The 14,937-nt window shown below is 55.0% G+C and overlaps 1 protein-coding gene across 9 annotated transcripts in view; it reads left to right on the top strand.

Annotated features, from left to right (window-relative positions):
• The window catches only part of IFT140 (intraflagellar transport 140), a 70,416-nt gene extending 55,584 nt beyond the window's left edge, over nt 1-14,832 (top strand). For 6 of the 9 annotated variants that reach the window (XM_036824416.1, XM_036824417.1, XM_036824413.1 and 3 more), the window contains 12 exons: nt 998-1,175; nt 1,739-1,929; nt 2,220-2,315; nt 2,516-2,648; nt 2,741-2,884; nt 3,244-3,372; nt 3,451-3,633; nt 6,612-6,818; nt 6,998-7,210; nt 7,282-7,448; nt 8,545-8,686; nt 14,092-14,298. In XM_036824416.1, the coding sequence (XP_036680311.1) occupies nt 998-1,175; nt 1,739-1,929; nt 2,220-2,315; nt 2,516-2,648; nt 2,741-2,884; nt 3,244-3,372; nt 3,451-3,633; nt 6,612-6,818; nt 6,998-7,210; nt 7,282-7,448; nt 8,545-8,686; nt 14,092-14,298 (1,990 nt within the window). Of the gene's footprint in view, nt 1-997; nt 1,176-1,738; nt 1,930-2,219; nt 2,316-2,515; nt 2,649-2,740; nt 2,885-3,243; nt 3,373-3,450; nt 3,634-6,611; nt 6,819-6,997; nt 7,211-7,281; nt 7,449-8,544; nt 8,687-14,091 lie in introns of all 9 variants that reach the window. The other 3 variants (XM_036824420.1, XM_036824419.1, XM_036824412.1) reach the window with 3 other exon arrangements.
• The last annotated feature ends 105 nt before the right edge of the window (nt 14,833-14,937 follow it).

Genomic DNA, 14,937 nt, shown 5'->3' with positions numbered 1-14,937 from the left:
GCTTCTCAGAGGACAAGACTTTCCCAAGAGGACTCACATGGGGTAAAGCTGCCCATGGAGAGGCTGTCGGGAGTGGCTGGCACCCTGCTTCCGCGCTGATCGCCCAGGGGCTCCTTGAGAACGGACGGGTGGAGTCCGCAGTGACTCACGCATCCTGAGGGCCACCAGCCGCTCGCATCCCAGAAGTTACTTACTGGTCTGTTCTCCTCAGGGCTCTGGGGTCATCAGGGGACGGAGCCCCAGGAGGAGGGGCCCCAGAGCATCCTCCCTCCTGCCAGCGTCTTTTCTCAGGGAGGCCATCCTGGGTCTGAGGTTGTCCTGGGACCTGCTAGGGGGCGGGCAGGAGCCCCCATCAGCATTGGAGGGAGGGAGATGCTAGAAACCTCCAAACAAGGAAGGAAGACCCCGGCCCGAGCCTGTGCCAGGGGTGTCAGAAGGCAGCTCTGCAGGCCCGTCCCCGGGACCCCCGCCTCCATTCAGCACACGGCAAGGCCCACCTGGGTGTCATGCTTGTCCTCGTGGGAGTTGGGGGACCCCACTCCCCACCTGACCCAGGGGCTCTGTGTGAGGGTGGAGGGAGCACTAGGAGTTCAGCCTGGGACAGAGGTGCCGGGTGCGGGAGGGGGAGAAGCAAGTGTTCACTGAGGGGCACGGTGGGGCCTGGCAGCCTGCACAAGACACTCTCCAGGGTCTTCACGGGACCCCTTGCGGCCGAGGGAGGGAGCCTGCGCAAGGAGCAGGCACCAGGGCCAGCCGTGAGAGGTACACCAGCCCCTGCACCCCCGGGACACGGGTGTCTCACCCGTTTTCTTCCCGGGAGAGTATGTGGGCCCCAGTTTGCCACGTTGCTCTGTGGGTGAAGCTGTTGGGCTCGCACGCGGCCCCCTTCTGAGAGACCATGTGTCCAGCTGGGTCCCCGTGCTGCCTGGCACGGGTTTTGCTGGGGCCCGAGTCGTGAGAGCGGCAGCTCATTGGAGCCACGTGTCCTCCACTGCAGCAAGGCTGTCTGGGAGAACATGGCGCGCATGTGCGTGAAGACCCAGCGGCTGGATGTCGCCAAGGTGTGCCTGGGGCACATGGGCCATGCGCGCGGAGCCCGAGCGCTGCGGGAGGCTGAGCAGGAGCCAGAGCCAGAGGCCAGGGTGGCTGTGTTGGCCATACAGCTGGGCATGCTGGTGAGTGGGCACCACCCCGATGGGCAGGCCAGCCTCCCATGCACAGTGTGTGCTTGTCCAGGCCCTTGGGTTGCAGGGAACAGAAACCCCCTCAAACAAGCTGAGGCCAAAATGGGGGTGGGGGGGAGGGAGCCCCCTGCAGAGCCCCCGAGGCCACCCCGCTCCACGCCGGTCCTCTCCCTGCCTCCTGCGTGTTCGCGGAGCTCACGGCCCCTTGTACCCCTGTGGCCCAGAGAGGCCGATGGAAGTCACGGGAGATGGAGGCCGAGTGGCCGGGCACTGTTGGTGGGGGGGACAGTCGGGAGCAGACACCTATGGGTCTGATGGGGTCTGGGTGGAGCTCAGACCCCCTGGCTGACGGGCAGGCCTGCCCTCTCCAGTGTCATCTTGACCATCCCCGCCCATGCCCCAAAGTGTCCATTCCACCCAGGGTGTGTTGTGGTCTCAGTCGTGGGTGGGTTGACGGCCCGGCCGCCCTGCCGCCCACCACGGTGGATCCCTGGTGACTTTCGGCTGCCGTTGGGGTCATCGTCGGTGCCGACAGGCAAACTTCCTTCCCTCAGGAGGACGCGGAGCATCTGTACAAGAAATGCGGGCGCTACGATCTCCTCAATAGGCTCCTGCAGGCCTCGGGCCAGTGGCAGAGGGCCATTGAGGTGGCTGAGCGACACGACCGCGTGCACCTGCGCACCACCTACTACAACTATGCCCGGCACCTGGAGGCCAGCGGGGACTGCAGCCTGGCCCTCAGCTAGTGAGCACGGGCGGGCAGCCAGGACCTCTTGTCTCTGCTGCCCCAGTGAGGGGGCCTCAGAGGTTCTCAGAGGAAGATCCGGGCCAGCACCATCTCAGTGGGAGGCCTTCGGGGGGGGCCTGAGCTCTGTGCTTTAGGAGGAACTGCCAGGCCCTGAGTCTCTAGGCCGCAGCGCTGGTCGGGCCTGTGCCCCCCAGACAGTGCTAGTGGTGGAGCCCTTAGTCGGGTGCACAGGCCATAGAGCTGCAAGCTGAACCAGGGAGCGAGTGGCGCTTTCTCTTCTCCCACAGCTACGAGAAATCAGACACACACCGCTTCGAGGTGCCGCGGATGCTGGCGGAGGACCTGCAGGCCCTGGAGCTGTACATCAACAAGATGAAGGACAAGTGAGTGGCCAGGCCCCGAAGGTCTTCCCCCCAGAGCCTCACACGTCAACTGGTCCTCAGGGCACCGGGTGGGGGCCTCCCCCGGGGACCTTACTCGGGCTCGTCCACCCAGCGTTCATGTCTCCTGGCTGCTGGTGTGGGACCCAGGGCTCACTTCCGGCGGGAGAGGAGCCTGAGGGAGCGCATGCGGCTCCTCGCAGGACCCTGTGGAGGTGGTGGGCCCAGTACCTGGAGAGCCAGGCCGAGATGGACGCTGCGCTTCGCTACTACGAGCTGGCGCACGACTACTTCTCCCTGGTCCGCGTTTACTGCTTCCAGGGCAACATCCAGAAGGTAGGAGCCCCGGAGGGAGGCAGGCTGCTTGGCAGAGCGGGCTGCTTGGCAGAGCAGGCTGCACGCAAAGCCCCTGTCCCTGGTGTCTCTAGGCCGCAGAGATAGCCAGTGAGACCGGGAACTGGGCGGCCTCCTACCACCTGGCCCGCCAGTACGAGAGCCAGGATGAGGTGCGGCAGGCCGTGCACTTCTACACGCGCGCCCAGGCCTTCAACAATGCCATCCGCCTTTGCAAGGTGAGCGCCCAGCCCCTGCCAGTGCCGCCGGGTGGGGGAGGCTGCTTCCCACCTTCTGTTGAGAGAGTTTCAAACAGAAGGTTAGAGACTCATGTCGTGAGTGTCATACCCCTACCCAGGCAGATGTCTACCTCTCACGCCTCACTCTGCCCAAGTGCGCTCGGGGATGCTCCCTGCTATCCAGGCTCCTGAGCAGCAGGGAGGCTGTTCACGCCTCGTACTCAGTAGACCTACCTAGGAAGCTGTCGGACGCTCTGCATCCATAAAAGTGTTCCAGCCCAGGGTCCCACTTCAGGAAAAGTCGAAAAGGCGGAGAGCCCTCATGTCAGGTAGTTCCCCAACGTTCTGTGCTCCCACAGGAGCACGGCCTGGATGACCAGCTGATGAACTTGGCCCTGCTGAGTTCCCCCAAGGACATGATCGAGGCCGCACGCTACTACGAGGAGAAGGGCGAGCAGATGGACCAGGCGGTCATGCTGTACCACAAGGTGAGGCCACCCGCCCCAGACCCCGAGCACAGCGGGGCGCCCAGACGGTGCTGCTCAGAGCTCCCCCACTGTCCACAGGCCGGCCACTTCTCCAAGGCCCTGGAGCTGGCCTTTGCCACACAGCAGTTTGTGGCCCTGCAGCTCGTGGCAGAGGACCTGGACGAGAAGTCAGACCCCGCCCTCCTGGCCCGCTGCTCCGACTTCTTCCTGGAGCACAGTCAGTACGAGAAAGCGGTGGAGCTGCTGCTGGCCGCCAAGAAGGTACGGGCCCTGCGGGCGGGCGGCCACCCTCACCAACCACGCTCACCAGGAAGGCCAGGCCGGCCTGTGCGGGACTCGCCGCCTGTTTCCAGTCATAGCCAAGGAGTCCACTTTCTTCTGTGTGTGTGTTGTAAAGAGCACATAACGTGAAAGTTACCATCTTAGGGGTTTTTGAGTGTACAGCTCAGTGGTGTTAAGCACATTCACGTGTTCATGCAGCTGATCTCCAAGACCCTACTGGTCTCGCAGAACTCAAACTCTTCTGGCCCCTGGCACGCGCCCTCCGCCTTTCTGTGTCTCTGAGTGTGAGTCTAGGGACGTGTGTCAGTGGAGTCGCTTGTCTTTGTGACTGGCTTCTCGCCCGAGCATAGTGTCCCCCAGGCCGTCCACGCTGCAGCGCGTGTTGGAAGATCCCTGCTGTTTGAGACTGAACCGTATTCCTCTGCACGGACAGACCACACCTGGCTTGTCCAGCATCCACAGATGGACGTTCGGGTTGCTTTTTTTTTTGGCCACACCAGCATGGCTTGTGGGATCTAGTTCCCCAACCAGGGATGGAACCTGGGCCCTTGGCAGTGAGAGCACAGAGTCCTAACCGCCAGGGAATTCTCTCTACCTTTTGACTGTTGTGAATAAGTGTGAATGTGCGAATATCTCTTCAAGACCCTGCTTTCAGTTCTTTGGGGAATTTATCCAGAGAGGCAAGTGCTGGGTCACATGGTAACTCTGCTCTAACATTCTGTGGAACCGCCATACTGTTTCCACGGCGGCTGAACCGTTTGATGCTCCCACCAGCAGAGCACCAGGGTCCCAGTTTCTCCACATCCTCCCCAACACTCCCTGTCTTCTAGTTTCTGATAGTAGCTGTCTTAATGGTTATGTGCACTAACCTTCCTTAAGGAGAAAAATTCCCCTTGATGGAAACTGAATGGAGATGTAGAAAATGGTTAGTCACCCAGAATCAGCCTGTCCTAATTGGAAGATCTTTTTTCCTGCAGCCAGAATCACGCGTGCAGTGTGGTCTCTCATTATGAGTGATAGGAGAATTCCTGAGCAAGTGAAAAGGCACACACACCACGTACTTGGTTAGAGAGACCTACTGACTGGCCTCCCTAAGGCCGCTTCAGACTGACTCTGACCCCAGAAAAAACACCACAGGGCTTCCTCTAGTTAGATAAGTGGATTCTGTAGTTTTACAGTGAAAACCAGATAAGCCAGAAGAGCCGAGAGAAATCTGAAAAGAAGAGTATAGCAAGAGGTGATTAAACCTCCCAGATCATAAACTATATCAGTGCTAGAATAATTGGGGTTTGGTGCGTGATCGGGCCTATAGATCAGTAGGAAATACTAGAAAATCCAGAAATAGAGCCACATACAGGTGCACATTTACATGTGGTGAAGGAGCATCTCACAACAGTGGGGATGAGCCCTTTGGTGAATGGGATTGACACAGCCAGGTGGCCACTTGGGAAAAGTGAAGTTAAATCCTTCTCACCTGCTGCGTCTGAGGAAACTGCAGGCAGGTCAGAGATCTAAGTGCATAGGGAGGCGGCCCAGTGCCACCAGAAGCCACATGTGTCTCGTATGACCTTGAAGGAGGGAAGACATTTTCTAAATACAACTCAAAACCCAACAGCCGTAGTGGGAAAGACTGATCAATTTGACCAAATACAAATTTGAAAATAGCACATGGAAAACAGCATAAACAAAGCAAAGATGAATAATAAAATGGGAAAAAATGTATTCTACCTATATCCCAAAAGGCCAATCTTCTTAATATGTATAGAGTTTCTATAAACCAATAGGAAATCTACCAGCAACTCAAGAGGAAGGACAAAGAATATGGTCAGTTTGTTTTAAAAAGGAAATCTGGATGGTTCCTGAATGTCCGATACACAGCCTCACTCATCGTCAGGGGAATACAGATCAGACGCGAGGAGATGCCATTGTTTGTGAATTAGGCTAGTAAAGTGAAAAGGCTAGAAAACCCGCCAGGTTGTAGTGGGAAACAGTTGTGCTCAGGCTGCGGGTAGGAACATGGCAGCGGCGCCTGCCACAGATGACAAGCACATCTTCCTTGGTCCAGCGCTTTCTATCGTCAGAAGTCATGCTAACAACACACTTATACACGCGTAAGTGGCATAGGCACAAGGGCCGCCGCACCTGCAGGACCGCCCCTCCGAGTCTGGGCAGGATGCCCTGCAGGTTGCCGGCACAGCCGTCAGCAGGGGAAATCATCTCCAAGACATAGTTCTCTTTCTTCCCAAGACACATTCTTTTTTTTAAATCCACAATGGGCTGGTTTGTTTTTTTTTTTAAATTTATTTAATTTATTTTTGGCTGCATTGAGTCTTCGTTGTTGCGCACGGGGTTTCTCTAGTTGGGCGAGCAGGGGCTACTCTTCGTTGCGGTGTGCAGGCTTCTCATTGCGGTGTCTTCTCGTTGCGGAGCATGGGCCTAGGCACGCGGGCTTCAGTAGTTGTGGCTCACGGGCTCTAGAGCACTCGGGCTTCAGTAGTTGCAGCGCATGGGCTCAGTAGTTGTGGTGCACGGGCTTAGTTGCTCCACGGCGTGTGGGATCTTCCCAGACCAGGGCTCGATCCCATGTCCCCTACATTGGCAGGCAGATTCTTAACCACTGAACCACCAAGAAAGCCCCCCAAGACACATTCTTAAGTGAAGAATATACAATTTTTCTTGAATTTTTAAGGAAAGTTAATTAAACTCCTTACTTTGAAAACTTGAAAAGAATTATAGAAGAAAATTAGTTTCTGGTCTCTTTTTCCTCCCACAATGAATATAACATTCTTTTGGGCTGCACGTTTCCTTGGTTGCCTCTACAGTATCAATAGCAAGAGAAGGTCACGTGCCCCCACCTGGCCGCACTGTTCCCCCCCACCCCATCCCAGGTGGCGGGGAGGTGTGGCTCTCCCCCAGGCCACAGGTGACTGCCCCTTGGTTTCTGTGGCCCTTCCCAGTATCACGAAGCCCTGCAGCTCTGCCTGGAGCAGAACTTGACCATCACTGAGGAGATGGCCGAAAAGATGACGGTGTCCAAAGGCTGCAAGGAGCTGTCTGAAGAGTCCCGGCGTGAGCTGCTGGAGCAGATTGCCAGCTGCTGCATGCGCCAGGGCAACTACCACCTGGCCACCAAGAAGTACACGCAGGCAGGGGACAGGCTGAAGGTGAGTGCGGCCCGGCACATGGGTGCCCCGTGGGATGAGCTTCCGGGCAGGGCTCCGAGGGCGCCTGCCAAGACCTTGCAGCCCAGAGCTCGCTTGTCCTGAAGACACACCTGCAGCGTCGGGCGGGAGCTCTGTCCACCTTGCCAGGAAGGGGCCAGCCCGGCTCTTTCTCTGTCCAGGCCATGAGAGCACTGCTCAAGTCTGGGGACACTGAGAAAATTGTGTTCTTTGCGGGCGTCTCGAGGCAAAAGGAGATCTACATCATGGCAGCCAACTACCTGCAGTCCCTGGACTGGCAGAAGGACCCGGAGATCATGAAGAGCATCATCAGCTTCTACACCAAGGGCCGGGCCCTGGACCTCCTGGCCGGCTTCTACGATGCCTGTGCCCAGGTACCGACCCCCCACTTCCAGGGGCCCCGGGTGGGTGGGGGACCCATGGGTCCTGACGCCTCCTCGTGCAGGTAGAGATCGATGAGTACCAGAACTACGACAAGGCCCACGGGGCGCTGACTGAGGCCTACAAGTGCCTGTCCAAGGCCAAGGCCAGGATCCCACTGGACCAGGAGGCCAGGCTGGCGCAGCTGCAGAGCAAAATGGCACTGATGAAGCGCTTCATGCAGGCCCGCAGGTGCGTCAGCTGTGGGGCAGCACGGCACTTCCAGTGGACGTTCTTCTAAGGAACGCCTTGGACAGCTGGACGGGAAGGGCAGGGTGTGCCGTTGCTCTATGCACGTCGGGGCTCCTCTGGTTCCCGCAGAACCGGGCCGACTCTTGGGAGGTTGTTCCAGAAACAGCCGAGACCTTTGAGGGAGGAAAGTGGTGGTCGGGGGAGGCAGGTTGGTGTCAGGAGAGGCTGTGTCTGAGGGGAGCCCGGGGCCTGCTCAGGTGCATGCAGGGGTCCGGCAGGTGGTTCTGGGGATGGGGCCCGTGGGGTGGAGGCTCGGGCAGCACGCCGCCTGTTTTAGGACAGGCCATAAATCCAAATGTGTCCGGGACCTCAGTTTTTACTTATTGGCAGCTCGTCCAGTGCTTCCAAGACCCTCGTGTGGGCAGCAGGGCTCAGCTTCTGCCTAAACCAATGAAAGCACTTTGCTTATCTGAGCAGAGGCTTTCCAAAGACTTCCAAAAACATTTTGAATGCTGTTTATGGAGTGGGGCTCTTTGAAGGGTGCTCCCCCACTCGGATGTGTAGGTTCAGGAACGTCAGGGCTGCAGGAGGGAGGGGGCTCAGCCACAGGGCAGGGTGCTTGGACAGAGGGAGGGGAATGCGGGGGCCAGAGGGCCGGCCTGTGGGGGACTCACAGGACCTCCTGGTCCCACCCCCGCCTGCACGCACCGCACCAGGCACTGCGGAGACCCTGGGCGTCACTGTGCTGGCCTTTGCCTGGGCTGCCCTCCCTGACTGCTTCCCCACAGTGACTCACCCCCTCCATGCCCTCGCCCCTCTGCCCCAGGTCACGCTCCAGGCTGCTCCCTGGGCGGGACTGGCATTGACAGGCCGTGCCCTCCAGAGTCTAGTGCAGCACCAGTACCCGCCCTGCGAGCGGTCAGTACGTTTTGTTAAAACAAATTAGTGAATTTATGAATTGACTCAATAAAGAATTAATTTAGTTCACGGGAATTACCTTCTCAAAAGCTGCATCCTCCAGGCCGAGAGCCTGCCCTAACCCCTGACGTGCAGCCGTGCCCTGGGTTGGGGCTCAGAATGTCCGTGCTCCCAGCAGGACATACACCGAGGACCCCAAGGAGTCGGTCAGGCAGTGCAAGCTGCTCCTGGAGGAGCCAGACCTGGACAGCACCGTCCGCGTCGGGGATGTATACGGCTTCCTGGTAGAGCGCCACGTGCAGATGGAGGACCTGCAGACGGTGAGGCCGCACCTGGGGCTGATGGGGTTGCGGGGTGATGGGGGTATCCCGGCTGCAGAGCCCCCTGCGGAGCTCGCAGTGGGGGAGGCACCTCCCCACGTTTCGATTTTCTTTTTGATTTTTCAGCCTTTCTTATTTTGAAATAATTTCAAACTGAGAAATTACAAGAATAATAGAACCCAGCCCTTTACCAGATTCACATTTTTTTAACGTTTTGCCACATTTATGTATTCATTATATGTTTTAAATTTTCTATTTTATACATAAAATGGGTATTTTCTGAGCCATTTGACAGGCACAGACATCCTTTCCTGCCCCTTCACTCCTCAGTTTGCTAATAACACTTGGGGTGCCCACCTCCTGGAGTTGAGAGAGTGTATGTAAGATGGGTGTCACTTCCTTAAATGTAGGATAGAATGTGTAAGTGAACCCGCTGGTCCTGGAGCTTTCTTTGTGGAAGGGTTTTGATAATTCAGTTTAACAGAGCAGTTCTCAAACATTTTGGTCTTGGGACCCCTTTACACTGGGGAAGTTATTGAGGACCCTAAGAGCTTTCATTTATGTGGGTTATATCTACCAATATTTACTGTATTAGAAAATAAACTAATAAATTTGTAAAATATGTTAATTTACTTAAAAATAAAATAAACCCACTACATGGTAACATAGGTAACATTTTCATTTAAAATAACAGTATTTTTCAAAACAAAGACATCTAGTGAGAAAAGTAACTTTGTTTTACATTGTTGCAAATCTCTTTAATGTCTGACATAATACAGGACAGCCAGACTCTCCGTGTCTGCTTCTGCATTCAATGTGGTAAAATAAGTTGTTTTCACTGAAATATGAAATCTGTGATGAAAACGCAGCTTCACCCCAATGTGTAGGTGAGAAGGGGAGGACCTTGTAGCAGCCCTGTCAAGTATTCGCGGGTCTTAGACACCACACCACGCTCCACAAGTGGTGTTTCCTAAGTTAGTTGCAATGAGCAATCTGAAACCATGTCAGCGTGCTTTTTGTACTTGTTACCTTAAAACCCGTTGGTCTATCTTGCATCTTTTACACATACGTGATTTTGTAACATTATGGTGGTCGTTTGGAAAATACTGGTTCACTGGGTTGTGCAAATGTCAAAACATTTCATTACACACATCAAAGAAATCCTGTTGGCTAACATCACCAGCGATCTCATCAGGAAAGTCCAAGTGTTGGGTGGACATGCAGCTGGTGGTGGCTGCGATGTAGGTGGGTGTGTGGTGGTGTCTCACTGTGGCTGTAACGCACCCTGTCCGCGTGGCTGGCGGCGAGCCCCTGCTCAGGTCCCCTCCTGCGAGTGCTCACACTGTTCCCCTCGCTTCACTGCGTGTTTGTCTTCTTATTGTTGAGTGTGGCCTGGACGTTGTCTGCATCAGATGTGTGAGCTGCCGTGTTTTCTCCCCGTCTGTAGGGAGTTCCCTTTCATTCCTTGCCCTCCCCCTCCTTCTGGACTCCAGCCACTTGTATATATTGGCCCCTGGCTCAACTGATTCTCCTTTTCCCAGAATTTTTCCTGTTTTCATTTGGGGCGGTTGCTTTGCTGTTGCTGCAAGTTGACTGTCTTCCTTCTGCAGAGTCCGCTCTGCTGTTCCTCCGTCCATAGTTTCACCTCCAGTGGGTCTGAACCGGCTCTCCTCCCTCCGTCTCCTGTGTCTCTTTACTCTGCTACTCTTTCCTCTGCCTTACTGAGCACGTGAAATATTTACTACTGTAAAGTCCTCGGCTCCCGTGTCAATTCCAGATGTCCCTATTGGTCGATTCTTCTCTTTGTTATGGTTCATATTTTCCTGCTTTGCAGGTCTGCAATTATTTATTGGATTCCAGACACTGTAAATGTTTTAGGTTGTCAAGTGATGGAGTCTGTGTGTGTGTTCTTTTCAATATTGTTGAGTTTTCTTCTGGGATGAGGGTAAGTTACTTGGAAACAAATTTGATCCTTTTGTGACTGTATTTGGGAAATCTGTAATTATTTTTCCTTCAAATATTTTTTTTCTGCCTTATTCTCTCTTTCTGGGCCTCCAGTTAAGTGTTAGGCCTTTTCATATTAAGTGGATACACATTTGTAATTGATGTTCATTGTTATTGATCTTTTCTTCCTATTACTTGAATTAGGTAACATAACTATCTTCAAATATACTGACTCTTCTTTGGCTATCTTCAATCCGCTGTTAACCTGTCCAGCAAATTTTTCATTGTAGATTTTGTATTTTTCAGTTCTAGAATTTATACTTAGTTCTTTTTCTTTTTCTTTTTCTGCTAAAATTTCCTATTTATTGATTCATTAAGAATGAACACTTTATACTTTTTTTTTTAATTAATTAATTTATTTATTTATTTTTGGCTGTGTTGGGTCTTCGTTTCTGCGCGAGGGCCTTCTCTAGTTGTGGCAAGCGGGGGCCACTCTTCATCGCGGTGTGCAGGCCTCTCACTGTTGCGGCCTCTCCTGTTGCCGAGCACAGGCTCCAGACGTGCAGGCTCAGTAGTTGTGGCTCACGGGCCCAGTTGCTCCGTGGCATGTGGGATCTTCCCAGACCAGGGCTCGAACCCATGTCCCCTGCATTGGCAGGCAGACTCTCAACCACTGTGCCACCAGGGAAACCCAACACTTTATACTCTTGAGCATAGTTGTAATTGCTGCTCCAAAGTCTGTGGCGCTAATTCAAACATCTGGATCATGTTGAGTTGGTCTCCATTATTTGTCTTTTCTCTTGAGTATAGGTGAGGTTTTCCTGTTTCTTTTTATGTCTAGCAGTTTTTTGTATCCCGGACATTGTGGATAACACATTGTAGAGACCCTGGCTTCTGCTATGTCCTCTTTCTGTCCTGTTTTCCTTAGGCAGCCACCTTTGTTGAGCTCAGAGTGTAAGCCCCCCCACCGTGGTGGGCGGCAGCGGGGCTCTCTGCTCAGTACATGGCTTTGCTCAGGCTCCTTGGCGTATGGCCGGTCCCCACCACATGCAGAGTCAAGGTCAAGCAGAGGTCAGGGCAGAGCCCACACTCGGAATCTGTCCGCTCCATGACTGTCTTCACCGTTTCCTCACATGCCAGCTGCTGTGGTGGATGCAGTTCTGATTCTGGTTCTTTTGGCCAGTAAGGGTGTGGTTTCTTTGTGCCTTTTACTTCCCCCAGTGGCCCTGACTGGGCCTCCCCGAGGCAGAAGTTACAACAAGCAGAAAACTCACCCAAGTGTTGGCTCCCCCAGCCCACCTGCCCACCGTTGTTCTCCAGAGCCTTTTGCATTTTGCCCAGTTTTTTTTTACATGAGTCCTTGTTACCTTAAAAGTGAGTTTTTTTTACGTGAGTCCTTGTTGTTTGGGAGGGGGGCTGTTCTAATGTGAGTTACCCTGCCCTCACCAGAAGCCTCTGTCCTTGTTCTTTTCGGTCTTAGTCCTCTAGTAACCAGCAGCAGAACCCCACCTGGCTGCATTTTCCCTTCATGTTCTAAAGGGCAGCACACAGACTGTGCTATAGTCCACGTGCTCTGCCCACGGCCTGTCCCTCACAGGTAGTTCCTGGTGAGGCTGCAGTGACCCCGAGGGATCCCCGCCTTCCTTTCCCAAGTGCTGGCAAACCCAGGATTGACAACTCATTCAGAAGAGTTGCCAGTGGGCCAGGCCGGCCTCAAAGGGTGCAGTTCCCAGATTCCCAGGAAAGCCAAGCATCTGTGGCCCAGGTCTGGGGGGTCAGCACCATGAACTCAGACTTCCCGGCCCACTTGCTCACATCCTCCCGGCCCTGCCACTTCCACTCACCGACCCCTTTTGTTGTTGGGGAAACAGCTCTAAAGTGAATCCCAACAGGTTCCCTCTTTTTTGGAGAATAAAGCAAAAGTGGACTGCGGAGATGCTCAGACCACTGAATCCTCAAAATTAACAGAAAAATCACATTTCAAGTATTTCACCAAATTCTTTGTTGTCTCAAGCCTTGTTTGAAGCCCGTAGGATTTAGTAACTTTAAATTTTAAAAAATCTATAAATAAATTGAGAAAGGATAGGCCTGCATGAGTTTCCTCCCCGGGTGGGGGCAGGGGGCACAGAAGCCCCCGCTGCTGCTCCGGGGTCTCCCCGTCCCTGGGACGTCCCTCCCGCTCGGTCCTCATGGCCCCATCCTGAGTCCAGTCCTGACAGACTGCCGACCCTCCTTCTGGAGACACTGTTTCCCTTGACCCCAGTGCACCTCTAGGCCCGGCTGTGTCGTTCCCCGCCCCCAGGTGTTCTCTCTGGCTTCCCCGCCGTCTCCCACCCCCTCCCCTCTGCGTAGGCTCCCCCACCCAAACCCCACAGCTGCCCAACTCCCTCCACCCTTGCTGGGCTGGGCTTCTCACCAAAGCGCCCACTGGCCTGGCTTGGTCCTCCTTGTACCTGTGTCCTGTGTGCCCAGCACGGCACCTGGCTCACAGCTGGCCCTCAGCAGACACCAAGGGGCGTCCCCTTGTGCCTGGATGTCTCCTTCCGTCGCTGGAGGGCTCCTGGGCACTTGCACACTGCATCCCCCATCCCTCCAAACACCCTATATTATCTTTATGATCTTTATTGTTTATATCAGACAGTTATATCTGTCTGAAATAAGATCATTCTAAAATTTTATCATCTTTAAGAAATGCTAAGATGTGATTATTTCCTCATAAAGTCAAAAAGCTCCTTGAAATTTTGTTCATATTCTGAATTGATAGTGTACCCGCAGAAGCCACGTGAGGCCCTGTTCCAGCTCCTTGTGCTTGCACATGACCCTCCATGTGGGTGCAGGCAGGTAGAGCAAGTGTAAGCACACCCGTCCTGCCTCAGACCCCACCCCGAGCTGCTGTGCGGCCCCCATGCCCCCCCCTACATATTCCCACTGGTAGGACCAGAGGAAGTCCTACAGGAAAACCACTGACAATCCCATAGTTCACCAGCCCCAGGCCAAGGACCACACACACATGAGACTCACTAACCACAGGCCAATTAACTGGGGTAAATTGGAGGCCTGGTCAAAATACACAAGACAAACCATTTGTATGTTGCTGCCAGCCCTCCGGCCCAACAAGCACACACCCCAGAGTGAATGAAACAGACGGGAGACATGAATCCATCCTTCCCTCGAGGTCTCCCTGTGTGCATCCAGGGTGGGCGGACCCTCCGGGGAGTGTGGTCCCCAGGCACACAGGGTCCTGGTAACAGGCTGCCCATGGGACTCCCTGGGGGAGCTCACAGCACTGACCACCGGAGCCTGAGCCTCGCTGCCCGCAGATGCCACCAACGCTTGGGAAGGCCAAGAGGCCACCTGAGCCCCTTCACCAAAGGTGTCCCTCCCCTGTTCACTCTGCCCCCGGGCTGGGCCCCTTGTTCCCACTGTGCGCTGACCAGTCACGGCTGTTGTGTGTGACCCAGGCCTACAAGTACCTGGAGGAGATGCGGAAGAGAGTGCCCTCCACCAACGTGTCGTACTACGTGAGCCAGCGCACTGTGGACGCCGTGCACCAGGGCTTGGGCATCCCTCTGATGCGCACCATGCCGGAGCAGATGCGCCACAACAGCGTGGAGGATCACAAGGAGATGGACGAGGAGGTGATGGAGGAGGTGGAGAATGGCCCCTGAAGGCCTGCTGCTGCCCAGGCTCTTCTGGGACTTACCAGTCATTGTCAGTAGCAGGAGCCCGACGTACCTGGTGAAAGTTTTGTGTCTGAGTCCGTAGGCAGAGCTGTGGGAAGATGCGCTAGCCTCCGAGGGGCATCAGGGGGAGGGTCTCTAAGCCACCCCTTCTGAGTCCCTGGCCCCTGCAGGGTTTTGTTTTAGCCCCTCGGCAGTCAAGGGAGTTGGTTCATTTTTCCCATGACATTCCCCCAAGTACAAGGTGTAAAGCCTAAGAAACTGAGGGTGTCCCCATATTCCCGCGCCCCCCCCCCCCGGCACCCACACAGGTTGCCCGGCAGTGCATCTGACTGGTTCCCACAGGACACCCCGTCCTGACCACAGGGAGCCAATGGTTGGCACTGGGCTGCAGCCAGAGGCTCTGTCTGTCTAGGCCGCGCCCTTTCCGTCACCAGCTCCCACCGTAAGGGGCCATCAGGGACAGCACCATGATGAGGGCGGGGGGGCTGTCTCATGCTTTCCCACCCCCAGCTCCACCCACCAGCTGCCGAAATTCTCCAAATAAAGTCTGTTTTCTCAGAGGCCCGTGTCCCCTTCCTGCCCCCATTTCCATGTCTCCCCTTCAGGGGGCCGTGTGTGGGCACC

This window comes from Balaenoptera musculus, chromosome 15 (genome assembly GCF_009873245.2).
Source record: "Balaenoptera musculus isolate JJ_BM4_2016_0621 chromosome 15, mBalMus1.pri.v3, whole genome shotgun sequence".
In the NCBI taxonomy this organism is placed as follows: domain Eukaryota; kingdom Metazoa; phylum Chordata; class Mammalia; order Artiodactyla; family Balaenopteridae; genus Balaenoptera; species Balaenoptera musculus.
The sequence above is the reverse complement of the archived record's forward strand: the minus strand, read 5'-3'. Positions and strand labels throughout refer to the sequence as shown.